This window comes from Macrosteles quadrilineatus, unplaced genomic scaffold (genome assembly GCF_028750875.1).
Source record: "Macrosteles quadrilineatus isolate MER2022 unplaced genomic scaffold, UCM_ALF_1.0 Scaffold_2__2_contigs__length_208266976, whole genome shotgun sequence".
Taxonomy (NCBI): Eukaryota; Metazoa; Arthropoda; class Insecta; order Hemiptera; family Cicadellidae; genus Macrosteles; species Macrosteles quadrilineatus.
In genome coordinates this window covers 63600151-63621361 of record NW_026542595.1, presented here as the reverse complement: position 1 = coordinate 63621361, position 21211 = coordinate 63600151, and the positions used below count along the sequence as shown (strand labels likewise).

The 21211-nt window shown below is 33.0% G+C and overlaps 1 protein-coding gene across 1 annotated transcript; it reads right to left on the bottom strand.

Moving 5' to 3' along the window:
• Positions 1 to 11181: 11181 nt before the first annotated feature.
• LOC128984328 (deoxyuridine 5'-triphosphate nucleotidohydrolase-like) lies at positions 11182 to 11508 on the bottom strand. The gene has a single exon (XM_054403636.1). The coding sequence runs from the start codon at positions 11506 to 11508 to the stop codon at positions 11182 to 11184; it is 327 nt and encodes a 108-aa protein (XP_054259611.1).
• Positions 11509 to 21211: the final 9703 nt, after the last annotated feature.

The following is a 21211-nucleotide window of genomic DNA, read 5'->3' as shown; positions in this document are numbered from 1 at the left end:
TTTCAGGGGCTCATATATGCGTGTGGCGTCAACTTGAATGTCTTCAACAAATTTTCTGAGAAATCAAAAAATGCATACACATTTTCTTTGTTAAAACCTTTGACACGCAGCATAGACGTTGCTTGGGGCTGACGTAGACTAATTTGAGGATGGCGAGCCCTAAAAGCGTAAAACCATTTTTTACCAGGTAATTTGGTTTCTTTGCTGAAATGGTGAGGGATAACTGTATAAGATTTTTATAATTATTTTTTTGTGTTATAAATGGATCTACTAGAAGAGATTAATAATATTGGAGAATGTAAATTCAAAGAATATAAACCATTAAAAAGTTTACAATTGAATACAAAATATAAAATTGAAAAATTTGAAAAAAAGTAAAGATAAATATGGACCAACAATTATTGTTGAATTAGAAAAATGTAAAGTTCATTTGCCTCATAGCTTTATTGGTATATTTGATGAAAAAACAATTAAAGAATTAAATAAAAAAGATTTAAACTTAATTATTACTGAAATCAAAACATTCACAGATAAAGAAACTGTTTTAGTTAAATTTGTATAAAAACTAGTCAATATATTTTATAATTTTACTTGTTTTTAAAAACATTTTGTTTTGTAGAAAATGTTTTGGAAAATATAGACATATTCATGAAAATTTCATCAAAATTGTATACTTTTTCTAGAAAAATGTTAGAAATTGGTCTTAAATTGGTAAAATTTTTACATATTAGTCTTAAAAAGCTGCAAATTTCATTAAATTATTGAAGTCTTCCTTTTTTGGTTTAGGATTGGCACATTACTATCAAGGGCGGATCCTGAGAGGGGCCATGGGGGCCATGCCCCCCCCCTCGAGAATAAAAAAAATATAAATTTAAATATTTTTAGTTAAAATGTCTTTAGTTTTTAACACATACCACGCTCTTGCCACGAGGAAAATGTTTTTTCTTTTGGGGGTGGTAGAGGCTATGCTGAAACCACCAGTTTTATGCTGAAAACACCAGTTTGTTAGAACTGTTGTGTGATAGATGAATACTTTTATTTTTTTAATAATATCTGATGTATCACTTATGTTATCAGAAAAACCATTATGTTGATATATTATGCATGGATCATTTAAAGTTGATAAATGTTTTAAGAATTTAAATAAATTATCATCAAAATCTGGTTTTATTGAAAATCCAATTCTAAAAGTTTAAAAATCATTGGTAACAGTTTCTTAAATGATATATTTTTTTTGTAAAACTGAAATTTGCATTAAAAATTACTGTAATATTTCTTTTATCTTCAAAACTTAAATCAAAATAAATATTGAATATTTTGTTTAAGAATTGATTGTAAAATATCCAGTTTGTATAATTTCTTTGTTCTAAGAACAATTTTATATTTTTAGGTGTTATTTCAAAACTATTGTCTAAAATACATAATGTATAGATTTCATTAATTAATTGTTGTGTACGATATGGTTGAAAATGATTAAATTCTCTTAAAATATTTATAAGATGTTTGTTCTTATTCTTTCGTCTATTAATCTTTTTTTCAGAAATAATTCATTTACATATATTACATCCTATACAATTTTTAATAATTGTAAAGTTATTAAAATTATGACATCTATAACATACATCCATTTATATATATAACATTTTTATATCTAAATGGAAGAACCTATTCAGTGTCATAAATGTAAGAAGAAAACTAAAAATATTAATCCAGAAATTGTTAAAATGAATAATGGTTTGTTTAGAATTGCTACCAAGTGTTCAATATGTAACACAAATAAAAGTAAAATAATTAAAAAGGAAATTAAACCAATAATAAAAAAGGAATTAAATAAAAGAGATCAAATAATTGAAGCTTAAGAAATTCATGCTCCAATAAGAAAGAAATTTCCAAAAAGAAAGATAGTTACATTAGGTATTGATGATTTATGGGCAGCTGATTTAATCATTATGAAAAATTATGAAAAAGAAAATGATGGTTATAATAGAATTTTTCAATTCAAATGTAAAACTTTTGTTAAAAAAATACAATATAAATCATTATTTTACATTTTCTGATAAAAAAGCATCAATTGTTGAAAGTTTAATCGAACGCTTAAGAATAAAATGTGGACTATGTTTAGTGAACAAGGGAGCTACCGATGGCTTAACAATCTCCCAAAGCTAGTTTCAAAGTATAACAATACAGTTCATCGAACAATCAGATTCAAACCAGTCGATGTTAACGGACAAAACGAAAGACAAGTCTTGGAAAGTATCATTAAAAGCAGAAGAAAATATCATTTGAAACAGAAATACAGTGTTGGTGACCGAGTGAGGATAAGTAGGAAGCAGGGTGAATTTTCAAAAGGATACTGGCCCCGTTGGAGTAATGAGATTTTTACTGTTTTTAAAGCTCAGTTCACAGAACCAGTAACATATATTTTAAAGGATGATAGAGGTGAAGTTGTCAAAGGTGGATTCTATGAGCAAGAGTTAAAAGCAACTAAGTGTGGTGATACATAATTGATAGAAAAGGTGGTTAGAACAAATAAAGACAAGGTTTTAGTTCGTTGGCTGGGTTTTTGATAAAACACACGACAGTTGGATCAAAAAGTGATTTAATAAAATGAGATTCGTTAAGCAAAATAAAAATATGTCAATAGTTAATTTAGATTTAATGTTGCAAAAAACTAGTGACAAATGTAAACGTCGTCATGGACAGCTATTGCCTAATGCTATTAGATGTATCGTTTGTAGACCATCTAATTGTGGAAAAACAAATTTAGTTTTGGACCTCATATTTTCCCCTGAAGAGCTACAATTTGAAAATGTTTATGTGTTTTCAAAATCCTTATACCAACCTAAATATGAGTTTTTGTACTGTGTCTTGAGTAGAATTCCTGATATTGAATACCGATCGTATTCTGATAACAATGATATACCCATCGATGTATAAAACTAACTGGATCGGCTGCTAGGCTCCGCGACCCGAGCCAAAGGCTGGGGTTGCGTTTTAGATTTTGCAGGCGTCATGTGGGATTAAGCGTCTCGCTGCGCCACATCTTAGCATTGTCGCGGCCAGGACGGTGCACTTAATCCATGCCCTTTACTCTCAACTTAAACGTTGTAAGGCATTTTAATAATCAATTTTCATGAACTTTTGTACAAGTAATAAAAGTGTAAAAATAACGCTGTGAGTAACCGAGTTTGGGTACCGCAATTAATAAATATTAACTGACGGCGGATATTTCACACTGAGGTTTCTGATCAAATATAATTTAAATTCCGATTTTAATTTTTTTTTTATGATGGAATAAAAGTAATAAAATAGTACAATTAAGAAACCTTTATGACTTGGTTCTTTCTTCACTTACTACTCTAACGAAACCAATTATGTTTCAATGTTACAATACAAAATTGCTTATGTTAAAATGGGTTTTATCAGTTTCTCGTAAAATACAAAATATTCTGGGGTAAGGTATTAGTAAGAACGAGGTTAGATTGTATAAGAAACATTTTATTTAGGAAACTTTGTAAAACAAAGAAACATATTTAGCCTAAACATTGCTAAAAAGAATAAGCTTATTTAACTTCTGCCGCATACCAAGCTTCGACAGAGAAGCTTCTGCTATTTTACGCTTAGAAATGCTGTGGCATATAATTTTGTAAAACATAATACCAATTAATTTGATTAATTTCATGTCATGGCTTTCCTCACCAAATTCATTATTACCTTTATGATTAAGAAAAACGTTACCAGCAAAGGTTCTACATGCTAATAAAATAGTTTTTGGGGCATCAAATATTTGCCAATCCTTGGAATATGCAACAATTTGATTGTACATGAACTTAACAATTTTCAGTACATCTGGCGAAGCCCTGATTAATTTTCCTTTTGATAGAAAATCAGTAAAATTAGTGCAAGGGCTTGGATTTGTATCGCCAGTTACTAAAAGATTATTGCATTCTTCACATTTCAGCGTAGGATCCAACTTTCGAATAACATAACCACAAATATAATATAGTACATTGCCTTTATAGTAAGACGACTTTTCTATGCCTTCTAACATGTATGACATACATTCTATATCATCGGCTTCATCACTATGTCCAACTACTTGGGATAATTCGTTAAACCTCATTACATAACTTTGTTGATTGAAGTCAAATGATAAGCAATTGCCCTTATCAGATGGCTGGACACTATTGCGAAACATAAGTTTTCTCAAAGCCCACTGGAACTGTTTCACATTTGGATTATTGTTATTTCCTCCTCGAGATCTTATACAGGAAAATAACCATTGTAGTCTTGAGAAAATGTGTACGTTAATATGTATTTAAATTCATGCTTCTCTAATAAACTTTTTATAAAAATATTTATCGTGTGGATGTTGGTGATGAAGCCGAGAGCAAACGTTTTCCTGGCATGATTGAGAATAGGAACTTTTTCAATTTTCAAACAGGTCAAATAGTTCAAACATTTCTGTAGCGTACCATTTATATCCCTACTCTAAATTGTCCTTCCGTATCGGTGCTTTGAATTTTTTCCCAAATGGATCCCTGCCGTTCAAAAAATCAAACAATTGATCAATAATCCTCAAAACTCAATTGTTGCCTCACAACCTATGAAATCAGGATGGTCATTCTTTAGTAAAAACTCTAGCGCGTCGGTAACGCTTGAACTTAATGTCTGTGCAGCAAGTTTGACATTCATTTTCCTATTTCTGAAAAATATAATGCAATGAAAACAGCTATTATAAATACGAATTTACGGTTAAATATTGATAGTCATAGCCATTACAGTATTCAAATTTTACCAAAGACGTAGACATTTTGTAGACGTAGACTGAGGGAGGTTATTGTAACACGCACATGCGCTCAAGGTCAGGTGTCGACAACATGGTTTCGCGCGCTATATCCCACATGCTGCCTTCAATTTGCCCATGCGGCAACCCCGATACACACCTGTATTGGCTCGGAAAGCTCTACACGAGCCTTACGGCCTGCGCGCAATCCAGTTAGTTTTATATGTCGATGGATGTACCACATCCAAGTGATGTTAAATCTAATTCCATCATGATATTTGATGATGTTGCCTGTGGTAAACGAGAAAATATAAAAAAATATTTTTCTATGGTCAGACATAAGCACATTGACACATTCTACATATGTCAAACCTACAGTTATATTCCTAAACAGCTGGTTAGAGATAATGCAAATTTAGTTAATTTAGTTATCTTTTAAACAAGATGAACGTAACTTGCATCACATTTTTAATGATCACGTGATACCAGACATGACCTTTGATCATTTTAAAGGATTGTGCAATAAGATTTGGAAGATGAGTGTTAATAGCTTTATCGTAATAGATAAAGAAGCTGAACTGAACAAAGGGCGATATTGATCAGGCTTTGATACATTTGTAAAGTTGTGATGGGTCATTACAGTCAGAGTCGTGGAGCTGTTAAGATGAATGATAGTGTACGTGGTATACAGCTATATGACAAGATGAAAGAAGATGTTGTTAAAGAAATAACGGAATTAAAAAAGAACAGTAAAAACAAGAATAGATCACTCAAAAGAGATATATTACAGAGTGATGAAATGTGGGAAAATAGACTTAAGCCAATAACGGAACCGCTTAAGTTACTGGTTGAAGAAAGTGAGCAAATTCAGCAGAAGCAACAGCAGCAGACCCAGGATATTTCACATCCGATAAAAGGAGAACGCAAACGGAAAGACCCCATTGAGACTACACCAGCGAAAATGTTAATACCGAATCCTGTTCAAGGAGTGACTAACCACCCGCTTCAACCGGAATACGAGAGTGATTATGAGTATTGTGAAGATTATGAACATCAATATATTCCTAAACGTTTAGCTAGTCATCATTCAAACATGGAAACTTCAGAAATAGAAGGCAATGAAAAGGAAAATGAGATGATAACATAACCTGTACTACCACAAACACCCCTAAGAGAAGAAGTTTTTGAGACTCCGATTTCAGGAGAAGATTTAATAAAAACACCACAAGGAAAAAAAACTGGCGAAAGAATTTATAGAGAAAAACTTTAAAGGAAAAATAGCTAGGAAATATTTTTTTAAATTAATTTGTGGTGGTAAAAGTGTAGACCATAACTATGGTGTTCGAGTTGAACAGGATGCTTGGATGATTGGCAGCAAACAGATAGATATTGATGATGATGACATCATAATTGATGGTGTACGATATCATGGAACACCTGGACTTTATGAGTTAATAGTCATGAACATACCAAACGATTACATTTACAGTCAAGAAGATTTGAATGTATACGCCCAGACTAGCTCATCTAGAAGTGGTCTAGAATTAGTATCCCCCGTGAGTGAGTCAGTTACACATCGGGCTGTATAGTTAATTAGATTTTAGCAGTAAAAAATGCACACAGAACAAACTATTCTCGGCATGGAAGGGTTAAATCAAATAGAGGAATTAAGTATAAAACAGTTATTTCCAAATTGCCTATCAATATCACTGAAGAACAGCAAGATATGATTACTTATCCGGACATACTAACTCAAGCTGCAACTGGAAGTTGTATTCCTCTTACAAATGATAAACCAAAATATATTTATTTCGATTACCCTAATGAGATTGTGGACAGACTACGGATTCTATTGGCATCTCAAAACTCAGGAAACACTGCGCACACAGAAGAGATCAATCCTATAATGGAGGAGCTATATGACTTAAAACCAGTTCTTTCAAAACAGCTTGACAATCTGAATGGATAATAAAAATACATTTATATAACAAAACATTTGCACTTTTTATTCAGTCCAATTGAGAACCTTGTTCACAAAACTACACACTTAGATTATACAAAATAAATTACTATGAGTGTAGTAAATGTTTAAGAGGGCCAAAAGATGAGGGGTTTGATCTAACTGCTTATGGAAATATCAATATCAATAATAAAAAGCTATGTAATGTTGCAAACGCTACAGATTCAAGTGATTGTGTTAATCTAAAGACTTTACAAAACTCTATAGACATCTGTCGTAATTCATTTAACAATATTTTAAGCCCAATAAATGATGTTGTGGAACAGTAAAAATGAATAGTGTTGATCCTAAAATATTGCAAAACTCTATTGATAGTTGTCGTGAATCAATTAAAGAAACTGTAAAATCCACAAACACAGCTATTAAAATTATTGATCAGTTAAAAGCAGGCTTATTATTGAAAAATGATAAAGGGGAGTTTAATGCTAATGGGGCAATTATCATTAATCTATCAAAGCCAAAACACTGGTTTGATGCGGTTCACTACACTTACTTTATGGATACATTATCAGATATAACCTATGCAATTTACAGCCATCTAAATAAAAAGAAATGGAAAAAGACAAAAAAAGAGTGGAAACATTTGGTTGTCAGGATCCATCCTCCTGATTGGAAGAACTTCTCAGTAGAGGATAAACCGTTGTCATAAATACTAGGCAATGGATTCACGAAGAGTCAGTTCTCCTCGTGGTGGAGGAGTGTTAGGATCAATAGGCAAAGCTGTTAGTACTGTTATGAATCGTGCAATAGATATTTTACCTGTAGAACTCCACATACCTGGTTATCAGTACTGTGGACCTGGAATTTATTTAAAGAAGAGATTTGCAAGAGGAGATCCGGGGATAAATAAATTGGATGCTGCATGTAAAAACCACGATATTGCATATTCAAGATCTAAGGATAATAAAATTATATCTACAACCGATAGATTATTAGCTGAAAAAGCTTGGGAAAGAGTTAAAGCTTCGGACTCAAGTGTTGGTGAGAGAGCTGCCGCCTGGGCCGTTACCAACATAATGAAAACTAAAGCAAAATTTGGTTGAGGTAAGGGAAAATCTCCAAAAACTAAAAACCATTTCAAAAAGAAAAACATAGTTAGAAAAAAGAAGATCTCTCCTAAATGCTCCTGTAAGAATAAAACTAAAAATGGAAAAGGGCTTTACTTGAGACCATATACTGGGTCTGGTAGTAGTAGTAGTAGTAGTAGTAGAAGTAGTAGTAGTAAAAAAAATGTACTCATCGGAAATAATTGAACGACTTCCAGAAAAACCGCTAAGTTGTTTTGATTTAATCAAACATGCTATAGATTTAGAAATACCCTGTTTTAGAGGTGTTTTTATGAGAGATAATCTTCCTTTAAGAATCGATGAGAATGAATCATCAGTTGTTAATCTTGATAGTATAAAAGGAAATGGTACACACTGGGTATGTTATTATAAGAGAGGATTTCATATCGAATACTTTGATAGTTTTGGCAACTTAAAACCACCCATCGAGTTACAGGAGTGTTTCAATACTGGATATCATCCCGTATTTGTCAATTATAGTTATTTTCCAAAACAAAAATTTAACTCTGTAAACTGTGGTAATTTGTGTTTGGATTTTCTTGCTAAAAGAAGATGATTTGCATCACTGGGAATTCATCTAATTTGAATTGCACACTTTTTCCACCAATAGACTTGTCATCAGCGAGTGAATGGGAGATGGGATTTCTAGATTTGATGACATACAACTCAATACCGAACATAGAGGAAGGTATTAATAATATGTTGTATATTGGAAAAGACATAAAGATAGCCTTACCAACAGGATCCTATGAAATCAGTGATATCAACACATATATTAATAAACATATTAAAGAAAAGCACCCTTCCATTACATTTGAGTTAGTTGCCAATAATAACACTTTAAAAAGTGAAATAAAATGTTCAGAAACGTTGGATTTCACCAAAACCTTTAATATCGGATTACTACTAGGATTTACTGAAAAGAAAGTTCTTGAAGCGAATAAATGGCATGTGTCTCCAAGTCAAGTCAGCATTACTAAAGTAGATGTCATATGAATAGCATGTAATATTGTACGAGGATCATATAAAGACGGCATTGAAGGTCACGTGTTACATGAATTTTATCCTATAGTTGGGCCTGGTTTTAAAATAGTTGAAAAACCTAAATCAATTATTTACCTACCCATTTTCAACAGAAAAAGTTTATCAGAGTTTAACATAAAACTTGGGGATCAAGAAGGTCGGCTTGTTAATTTTCGTGGTGAGAACATCAATCTACGACTACACATTAGAGAGAAGCTACACTGTTCATAATGGGACTAATTTTCAACACTCAGAAATAAGTTGGAAACCTGAAAAAATCATATAAGCAAGTCAAACCTGATCATACCGTCAGTACCAATCGAGGGGTTAAACAGTTAACACTGAAAAACCACTTATTCTTAAAATCACTGGGGTTTTATGAGAAAAAATGAATAAAATCCTAGATATTAGTGAACAAGTGAACTATGATGATACCGTGTGTGATATAGAATATCACAGTCATACACCTTACTCTTCAAATTCTTTAAAGAACAGTGATGAAATACGAATTCCGGTTCATCAACAAGATGTCTACACACTGCCAAGTAAGAGTTTTCTGCTAATCGAAGGAAAAATTGTAAAGGCTACTGACAATAAAGATGATACTTTAACTGAATTGATTACCAACGCCATGTCATTTTTGTTTGATGAAATTAGATATGAATTGTGTGGAATAGAAGTTGACAGGGTAAAAAATCTTGGAATTACAACTATGATGAAAAACATATTGACTTCACGTCCTTCGGACGATAGTTGGATGCAGAATGCTGGCTGGAAAGTTATCATAGAGCACAGTTTCTAAGGGGGTATAGTAACTGATTTGTTACTAGTTTTAAATGATCTAATTTGTTTTTCATCTGTGCGCGGTTTAATATAGGTACACTCAGTTAAGATGTTAAATTTCAAGGCACCATACTCCAACTAAGAGAGAGGACTAAGAGGTCAAGTCTATTATTTTTCGTTTGTGGTAAGTTAATAGGACACACAAATCCTTGATGTTTTCATCTCTGTTTCGTAAATAATATGTTTTAAGCACACCGCGAAACACACTATTAAGTTCCACTAATTCATTAAACACATCACCACTTTGCAATGAAAATCTTGATCGTGCACGTTGATCAGGGTAAAGGCTCTTCGACAACATCCACCTCCATTATTAAACTTTGATGTACAGAATAAGGAGCAATAAGACTGGTATCTTTCTCATTTTTAACTTTACCCCTGGAATAAAAAAAAAGAAAGGAGTTTTTACCAATACATTCAATAAAAATCATACAATAAAACATCTACAACTATTACATGTGTTGTGTTAGTTATTGAATCTATCATTTTTATTTATTTTAAAAGTTTCCACTTCCATTCCTACCGTACTAGATATCTTTTGCCCAACGGTTAATATTATTTCCTCAATTTGTTTGTAAACGCTGTCTTCAGACTCTGCTAAGAACAGCTCTTTTTTTGATACTTGGGTCCAATATTGTTTCGGTGGTTGGCATTTTTTTAAGTCATGTACATCAGTGATTTATATTTTAATCATGTAACGTCCCTTTTCCCCGGGTGTCACCATCTTGCGGCGGAGTTTATATTTTTGTGTTTGAAAAATTTGTATAATCATAGGATTTTGTTTATTTTTTTATTCAAACAGTTTGTCAAATTCATCACCTGAAGTGGATGATGATGACGAAGAGGAAGATTTTGAGGATGATGTGGACGCCGTTGAGGGACATGGGGACGAGGAACATTTTTCAGTTTCTAGTTTTTTTTGTTTTTTTTTTCTTATTGGGAAATTCAAACATAATTGTTCTCACCCCTTTGAGAATGGTGTTCTGTGTATCACCTGAATAACTCCGATCTTTCCAGCATTTTTTTTTTTTTTTTAATAGACCCCGCTATCATCATTATCTCACTAAAGGACATTTCATTTTGCCTAACTAACGGTAACTTCTCCTGCGAAACCACGGATTGGTATAATTTATTTGAAATCATTTGTGCTCTCTGATTTAAAACAAGATAGAGTCCTAGCACCTCACCATTTTAGACAACATCAGGGTGATTCTTTAGTGCACTCAACGCAAAGTCCCATTTTTCAATTGAGGTAAGTCCAATCAACACTAAATTTTCAAACATTCGAATCAGAAAGAACACACTTATTGATGGTGTCTGATGATCTGTCTTTTCACTCCTACTATCTTGTGTGTCTTCTATTCTTACTTCCTCCATATCTAAATATATATATATATATATTCGTATTATCTAATTTAATTTGACAAACTAACACAACACATTTACATAAAACCCGACGATCCAAATCCTTTATTCCCTCTCATGGTGTTTCGCAATTCTGTTAATTCATATAAATCAGGCTGTAACGCGGCTTCACAAATTAGCTGAGCAACACGGGTGCCACGTTTGATGTGAACATCTTCATCTGAATGATTGAACAGGATTACACGGATATCACCAGTGTAGTCCCTATCAATCACACCACCTCCAATTGAGATGGAGTGTGTCACAGCCAGGCCTGATCTTGGAGCAATCCTTCCATAACACCCATCAGGTAATAGAATGGCTAGATCTGTCCTGATTACCACGCTAGAGTGTTTGAAAACCATATCGGAATATGCTGATCTTAAGTCATAACCAACCGCACCTGGTGTAGACCTCTCTGGTGTAAACGCGAATTCAGATAATTTTTTGTATCCTAGTTTAATGTTCATTTTTATTTTTGTTTTCTGAAATGAAAACAAAAATATTGTTTTAATAATGTAAGCTAGATTTGAAATGTATCAATCTACTGACCTGTATGAAAAAAACTGTCTACTCTTAACTGTTTATATTTGTTTAAAGTCTGATTTTTATAAATATATCTTCTTAAAGTTGATTTATAAAACTGTGTTAATGTAGTTGTTTTGACACCGTTACTCTTGTTAAAATCTTGATTCATTAATGTATTTAGTCCTGAAACATAAGTAATATTTCCTGATTCTCATTTAGAGGCATGTCAAATTGGAAACTATTCAAAAGTAATAGTTTCACAATACATCTGAAAGTTATCAAATCCATTGAAATAAAGCCATTTTACTACAGTGTGATAAGCTCACCTTAGTTTTGTTATGCCTTGTGTATACCGTATGGATGAAACCTGAAAGTTGGCTCTGGCTCAAATGATGGATGGAAGAGATGACTGTATTGCCAATTCAATGTAGAATTTGTATGGTTGGGCTAATCTAAAACACATTAACAAAACTTTGAAATATTAGAAGTCCAAACAATATTTATACACTAAGACAAAATATCAAATTATTGTTTTGTGTTAACATGTAAATGTCTATTTACCACAGTTATTAGTAATGACAAAAACTACTTTGAGATCCATTCAAAGCATCAAAATCCAATTCCAAGCAAAAATAGTGTTTTACGATAAATAAAAAATATCTCATCTCCGTACACTTTGGTCAACAATTTTTGTTGTATCTTTATCATATATAGTAAATTTCATGTGTGAAAGAAAATGTAAATAGCCTAGCATGTTTTACCAAATCTCACCTTGGTGTGTTGTATTTAGCGTGCGTAAATAATGGACAGTAGAGATTCTCAAAAAAAGCAGACGATTTGTATTGGTTGGGCTAACCTAAAACACAATAACAAAACCTTGAAATATCAAATTTTAACACAGTTAATAGTGATGACAAAAAATGCTTTTAATAATTTACGAAAGTATACAGTTTTGTGAGACTTAAAATTTTTTTGCCATTTATCTTAAGACATACCAGTCATATCATGCAGTAGGCTACAGTTAGATTTTTTTAGCTAGAAGTGAGAACACATTAACAAAACTTTGAGATATTAGTAATTCAAAAAAATATTTATACACTAAGACAAAATATCAAATTATTGTTTTGTATTAACATGTAAATGTCTATTTTACTACAGTTATGAGTGATGATAAAAACTACTTTAAGATCCATTTGAAGCATCAAAATTTCTTTACTTCCAATTCCAAGTAAAAATCATGTTTTACGACAAATAAACACATCTCCGTACACTTTGGTCAACTATTTTTGTTGTGTCTTTATCATATATAGTAAATTTCATGTGTGGAAAATACAGACTGGTACTGCTACATTAACACAAACCAAAGGCCTCCACCAACTTACATGCTAAATTTCAAAGTCTCACAAATCCGTATACTTAGGTAAACTAATTATTTTTATCCATAACAAATTTCATACAAATCGGTCGGTTAAAAACAAACGCAATGTTACTTTCAAAAACTTCAGATCATCACATACTGTAAAACCTGACTTTAGCTACATTAACACAAACCAGAGGTCTCTATCAATTTATGTGCTAAATTTCAACTGGGTAGCTAAAATATTATGGGAGATATTAAGCATGGACCTATTTTAAGTCTGAATGTTTTAAGTATAATATTTAGGTATGACTTGCATTTATTTTAAACTATGAATTTAAGCTCTCAAATAATTTTAAACTCTGATATGTTAACATTTTTTTTTTTAGTTTTAAAAATATTCTAAGACTTAAAGTATAGTTGTTTTTACTCACCGTAGGTTGAAGCAGGAGATGTTCACTGAAGCTGGATCAAAACACAACTTGATTGAATAGAAACATCCGAGATTATTTATACCTGGTTTGTCACGTTTCCTATTGACGCAAATGCGTGATTATCACAAGGATGATGCAAGGGACACAAGTATTTAATATTTCAAGTTCACAGTTTACTGCAGGCAAAAGTTTTCCACCAATATTTACGTTCTTGGTTGACGCAAGTGAGTGTTTATCACATGTGGAGCATGTGAAAGACACACGTGGAGGATGTAAACAAACTTAATGACCTAAAGGTCGGGAAATTCCCGATAACAGATAGCGCTCGAGGTTGGAATCCGATATCTGTTATCTAATTGGTTTTTAATTAGAGGTCAACTGGAGTCAATTGCTCTAGCCTCGGGTCAAGAATGCGGCACGCGACAGCCACACGACTTCTACGTCATTTTGACGTCACTGGGATTCCCAGCTTCAACATATAAATTAATACTACTGATGCTATTTTCGGTTTGTGGGCTAGCGGCTTAATTAACGTTAGTTTTGTTTTTAACTTTGAATTCAATGTGCACAGTTTTAGTTTCATTAATGGTTAAATTCATGTCTTGGCTTATATTACTGGCTGATTGTACAGTATTAGGTTTTCAATTTGATTTGAGTCTTTTGTCATGGGGCAATTATGGTTGTATCGTCGGCAAACATGATGCATGTGCAGGCGGTGGGGGGGGGGGAGTGTTGCGAGGCAGTTTATGTAAATGAGAAAGAATAATGGTCCGAAGACTGATCCTTGTGGTTGCTCGATAGGTATTCTATTTCCACCAATTGTTCTCTGTTCTCCAGGTAGCTTTGGATCCAGCGGAGGGCTTTTCCGGTAATTTTGATCTCTTGTAATTTTTTTAGAAGAATCCTGCAGTCCAAACTGCCAAACTGTCAAATTACAAGTTTTATTTTTTTTCCAGATGTCAGTAATGGAGTTGCACAGCTGGGTGAGAGCTGTGTTTGTCGACTTTCCTTCCCTGAAGCCGGTTGCTGCTTAGAATGTTGTTTTTTTTTTTCAAATATGATACCAATTGGGCGTTTATAATTTTTTTCAAGGTATTTTGATAGAACTAGAAGGATTGAGATGTTGCGGTAGTTTTCAGGAAGTCTGTCGTCTCCTTTTTTGTATTAAGGGTATACTAGGGCTCTTAGGTGATTTGTACCAAAGTTTGAGCTACCTGTTTAAAAGTTCCAAGTCAGCTATATCACTCTTCATTCCTCTAGTTTGTGAAGCTTTGATAGATTTACTTCAGGACTACATCAAAGTAAGTAAGATATTTTTAATATTCTCTTATTGTTAATATTCTCTTATAGTAGCTAAGAATTAAATAATAACTAACATTTTCAATGAACAACACAAAGATTGTATTCGAGTTGAGATTAAGAATTAATGCTATCCGTAGTACAAAAAATATTATACAATTTAAAGAATAACATAAACATTTCTGTTTGGGCCTACACAATAAAAAAATCGTAAAATAAATGTAAAAAGTGTTAACAGCTTAAAACTACAAAAAAAAAAAACAACTAAAAAAACACAAAAAAATCCTTTATTACAAAGTAACTAAAAATAAGAATAAACCTCAAATTGCAAAGATTGCATAGTCCTATATTTGAGAAAGAGTTCGTCAAATTTGTATTCAGAAAGTATAAGTACCAAATACGATGTTAGAGGTTAATACTAAACATGTCCTTGTATACTAGCTGTGGTGTACTAGTGTTGTACGCTACCTGTGTACACGTAAGACAGTAAACAAATTCCCCTTGACTTGCATTTAGCTAGAAAATTACAACCAAGCTATTATACCTAAGTTGAACCTGCAAAAACTAATAATTTTTATTCACTGCTTTTAATACACTGTTAATAAAAGCATCAGTTGGATCAGTTGGCTCTTCATTCTGTTCTTCGTTTATTAGCGGCTGCTGAGATTGAGATTCACACTGGTAATTATTAGGATGAAGATTAGTTCCTGGTAAAAAGATGCGGAGCCAGAGACACTTCTTGATGATGACGAAGAATGTGTGTTGATAAAGTTACCATGCAAATGATCCATCTCCAAATCATACAGAACTTGATTTGTACGGTGTTTCGCTGCAGCTTGGTAAAAGTTGGAAGGTAAGTTGCGAATTTGGAAAGCAACATGTGTCCCAAAAACATCATATTCATCCTTAGGACGATCCTCTTCCTCCTTCCCCTTCGTCAGTTTCTTCATTACTACGTACGCCTCTTCAGCCATGTCTTTCGTAGATGGTTTTTTCTTGATTGTCTAACCGGTGGCTGAAGGTTTTTTTTTAGGTTGTTGTTCCATTGGTCCGGGACAGCTCTCTTCTTTTCCTGGTCCAGCGCAGCTGTCTTTTTTTTCTCTCTTGAGCTGTTGTAGCTGTTTCTGAACTTGTTGCATCCAAGTCCACGACTGATAATTCTTCGTCATTGATTCCATCGTAAAAATAAAAATGTAACAATAGAAATTGAATTTTTATTAAAAGGGTCATATGTTATAAGAAAGCAAATGTCGTCGAAATAACGCTGTTCTAACGTTGCAATGGAACTCTTATGGCAAATTATACTGTTAAAGAGTATTAAAGGTAGAGCTGGACGGTCAAATTCTTTTGGTTTCTGATTCTGTTAAGGTGTTAGGCATCAGAATTGATTCTCAACTGAGTTTTCGCTCACATGTTAGTTACACGTGTCAGAGAGTTTCAAATAGGTTGAGAATTTTACACCGATTGAGAGGGATAGTTCCTGAAACAGCTAAGCTAGAATTGATAAAATCAACAGTCTTACTTTATTCACTATGCACTTCCATCTTTTGGTGAATGTCTTACTCTTGACTGCAGAGTTCTTCCCTAAGGTGTGTCTTAAATCTGAGGAAGTTTTATCATATATCTGCCTATCGCAAACAGGCTAAGGTGCTCTCTTTGGAAAAACAATGTTTTCTACAAACTATTTAGATTGTTCACAAGACAATGTCTTCTAATTTGCCTCCCTATTTGAAAAGGAAACTTGTGCCTCGATTATCAGTTAGAAAACGCTGTACTAGGCAGGACGGCTTGCTTGAAATGCGAGAGTGCGGTGTGAGACAAGTAAAAAGGGGTTCTCATACTTTGGACCCCAGGCATACAATACCCTCCCAAGAAATGTTCGAATAGTCTGTCAGGTAATTATTTTAAGACCAGATTAAAGCTAGTTCCACCTACTGTTTGTACCGTTTGTAATTATTGTGTAAAATGTATTGTTTGTGACTTGAGTTGTCTTGAAAACCAATTTTGACTGAAGAGCGCTTTAAATAAAGGCATTTTATTATTATTATTATTATTAAATATTTGATATAATTTTTACTTTCTCCTCCTATACCATAGTATATGGAGAAAGTATTGTTATCGTCAAAATTTTCGAGTTTGAGTTTTGAGTGGATATACAGTATTCGTTTTGGGCCCCCCAGGACCCAAAAAAGTGGTTTTCGAAGTGATGTCTGTGTGAGTGGATGTGTACAGAGCTAGGGACTACACCTGTGGTCCGATTTCGATGAAATTTGGTATGTAGGTTCTAATCCATGGTATCTCCAGGCATTTTTTTCAAGTTTTGATTTTTAATGGGGATTTTCCCATAAAAAACCGGAAAATCGGATTTTCTCGAAAATGGCCCGAACGATTTGGATAAAAATTTAGTATGTTGTAACCCTTTAAATTCCGAACTAAATGGTACAAATCCCATTTCTGTAAAAATTACGGTTCCAAAGTTATGGTAAATTATGTTATTTTTTCATAAAAACCCCATACAATTACGAAAAATAGGATTTTAGAAAAAATCCGGTTTTATTTTAACATAGTATGTTGTGGTCCTTAAAGTTTTGATATTTTCAATTTAAAAAATTGTTTTTTTTATGGGAATTTTCCCACAAAATAACGGAAAAATAGAATTTTCCCAAAAACGGCTTGAACGATTTTGATAAAAAATTTTATGTTATAGTCCTTTATATTCTGAACAAAATGGTACAAATCCCATTTCTGTAAAAATTATGGTTCAAAAGTTATTGTAAATTATGTTCTTTTCCCATATAAACCCCACAAAATAACGGAAAATCGGATTTTCACAAAAATGGCCCAAACGATTTTGATAAAAATTTAGTATGTAGGCCCAGTCCTTTAAATTCTGAAAAAAATTGTACTAATCCCATTTCCGTATATTTACTCTCACCGCTTACACATGATAAAGGTTGTTTGACAAACTTATGGGAGAAAGTATGTTTCAGAATGCTGATACCGTTTATTATTTATTTATTGGTGACATCTGCGCGACGGCATTAGCGCTCGTATAACATGGCTTTAGATTTATTTTTCTGATGAATTATTGCATGTTCCAGGTCCCACCTTCAGAAAAAGAAAGGCTGGCAGTGGCTGAGCAATACAACACCAAGTGGAATTTCCCTCACTGTCTGGGAAGCATGGATGGCAAACGTGCGACATTGTAAGCGCCTGTGCATAGTGCAAGTGAATTTTACAATTATAAAGGCAATTTTAGTATTGTTCTTTTTGCGATTGTTGACACTGCTTATTGTTTCCTATATATATGATGCCAAGGTCGGTTATCAGATGGAGAAGTATTTGAGCACCCCGATTTCAAAAAAATGATGACGAACTGCACGTTTAATACTATGAAGGCGAAATATCTGCCCAGAAGTACATATCCATTTCCACATGTGCTTTTAGCTGACGACATTTTCCCATTAAAAAACTTGGATCATGAAGCCCCCGAACATACATCCATGGCAGCGCTTAAAGTATTTTTAACTACCGTATTTCTTGTGGTAGGAGAGTGGTCGAAAATGCTTTTGGTATCCTGTCAGTGGTGTTCTGGGTTCTGAGAAGGTCCGTGTTGCTTGAGACGGAAAAGGCGGAACAGATAGTTCTCACTTGTACATATCTGCACAATTTTCTCAGGAGAAGTAATACATCCAGTAAGACATACTCACCACCAGGCACCTACATTTTGAAAAAGCTCCTATATTTTGATAGGGTACGAGATCATTGTCATTCATCTGGCCGATTCCGTGGAGCTGCCCCCGATGATTGTAATTTAAACTATGAAGTAACAAAGAAAATCCCAGTATTCTTCCATAACTTAAAAAATTATGATGGTTATTTAATAATGCAACACTTGGGAAAGTTTAATCGTAAATTAAATTGCATAGCCAAAGATATGGAAAAGTACATTTCATTCTCTGTCAATGATTTAATATTTTTAGATTCCTATAACTTTCTTTCCCTACCATTATACAAATTAGCTTCCAATTTAAATGCATTTGGATTCGTAGACAATCCACTACTACAACGCAAAGGTGTATTTCCCTATGAATATATGACGGGACCAGAAAGTTTGCAGAGTCTCTTCCTCCAATAGAAGCATTTTATAGTACTCTAACTAAAGAACATATCTCTCCCAATGAATATGTACATGCTAAACATGTCTGGACCCATTTTAATATAAATAATTTAGTAATTTACAAGAATATTATCATTTATATCTTAAAACAGATATATTGCTACTGGCTGACGTATTCGAGACATTTATTGACCCGTGTTTAAAAGATTACAAACTTGACCCCGTACATATGTATTCACTTCCTGGACTAATATGGGAAGCCTGTCTAAGAATGACTGGTGTAATAGCTATTTACCTTACAAGTGTATTAAGAGCGCTTTTACATCACGCAGGTGAGTTTTGTGCAACGAGCAGAAGCGAGTTGCATAATTTACCTAAGTGATGTAAACACGCTCTTGCGTAACGTGTAACGTAAAAGATTTTACCTGACCCGAAAATATACAGGAGGTTACGAACAATATTTTTCATGTCCATTTCACTCATCTTCTAACAGTAACGTTCATTTACAAACAAAAGCTAGGTTAGGAAAATTCTTCAAAACATAACAATAAAATTCAAGCGCACAGCTGATTTATAGCGTTGAACGTCGTTGGCTCCATAGAGGTATTTTTTTAAGTTAAGCATTCAATGTTATTTAAATGGGTTTCCTTACCTCACCGAGTGAGTTTTTTTAAACTTTACATCACTCGAGAAGTAAAGAAGTTGTATACATCACGCATGGGATAGGGCAGTTTAACATGGCGGGTTAGGTAAAATTACAATTATTCCAAGATATTGACATGCATTTGTTCATAGAAAGTGCAATCAGAGGAGGAGTCAGTATGATTTCCACATGTTACGCTAAAGCCAATAATAAATACAACAATAGGCAAACACTATGACCCCAATCAAGAGAGTGTGTATTTAATATATTTAGACTGTAACTCACTATACCCCACAGCAATGTTCGAACATTGCTGTGGGGTATAGTGAGTTACAGTCTAAATATACTCGAGCCACTGCCTGTGGATGAATTTCGTTGGACTAATGAGATATACTACAAAAATAATCAAAATGATGAGTTTGGATGTATCTTAGAAGTTGATTTAAAATATGATAAAAGTTTACATGTTTTACATAATGACTATCCATTAGCACCAGAGAAAATGAATGGCAAAATAATACCTAATTTAAATGACAAAACTAAATATATTTTACATTATAAAGCATTACAAAAATATGAGGAATTGGGTTTGGTTGATACAAAATACAATAGATTTTTAAAATTTAGACAGTCTAAATGGCTTGCGCCCTATATCAATTTTAATATTGAAAAACGAAAATGGGCTAAAAATGATTTTGAAAAAGACTTTTACAAATTGTTAAATAACAGTCTATTTGGTCCAACAATTATGAATCAACGCAAGTTTCGTGGTATATATCTCTAGGATGAGTCACTATTAAGAAAATATGTCACTAATCCAAGGTTTGACTGTAGCAAAAAGTTTGACAACAATTTGCATGCCATACATTTCAAATAAATTTGTTGTAAAGTTTAATACACCAATATATTTAGGCATGACCATTTTGAATATAAGTAAAGTAATAATGTATGATTTTTACTATAATTATATGTCAACATTTAAGAACCAAAGATTTCTAATGACAGATACAGATTCATTAATGTATTCTATAGTTACAGAGGTCTTTTACAATGAAATAGAATGTAGCTTGCACCATTTCGATATGTCTGGATATAGTAAAGACCATTTCTTATACTCTGATAAAAATAAAAAAATTACTGGAAAGTTTAAAGACGAATTAGATGGTCATATTATGTATGAATATTGTGGTTTAAGACCATTGTGGTTTATCTATCTATATATTAATAGGCAAGCATGTTTCTTTACAACCTTTTTGCTCAGCTCGTGTGCATCGCAGGGAAAATCTACTCATACTGATAGAAATATATTTTCCTGTAGTAGATGTGCAGAATCCTTATATATAATACCATAAGTGAAGGCGATTTCTACGAAACACTACTCCTCAGTTAAGAATTGACGGATTTTTACAAACAATGTTAAAATTAAGTATTTTTTGTATAGACACCCCCTTTCACCAACTCCTGTAATAAAAGTCCTCGGACTTTTCCCCACAGGCCATCAATATCCCAATGTATTTCTTATGAAGAAAATATTTTGTTTACTTTAACAGACATATTATTTGTGGTAATTCCAGCTGTTAATAGTAAACACATGCATGAGCTTTCGTATTCAGAGTGAGTTGGTTTCCAGTTTCGATAACTCAAGTGGAGTTATTAATTACATAATATTTTAGTTGACTCTTTTAAG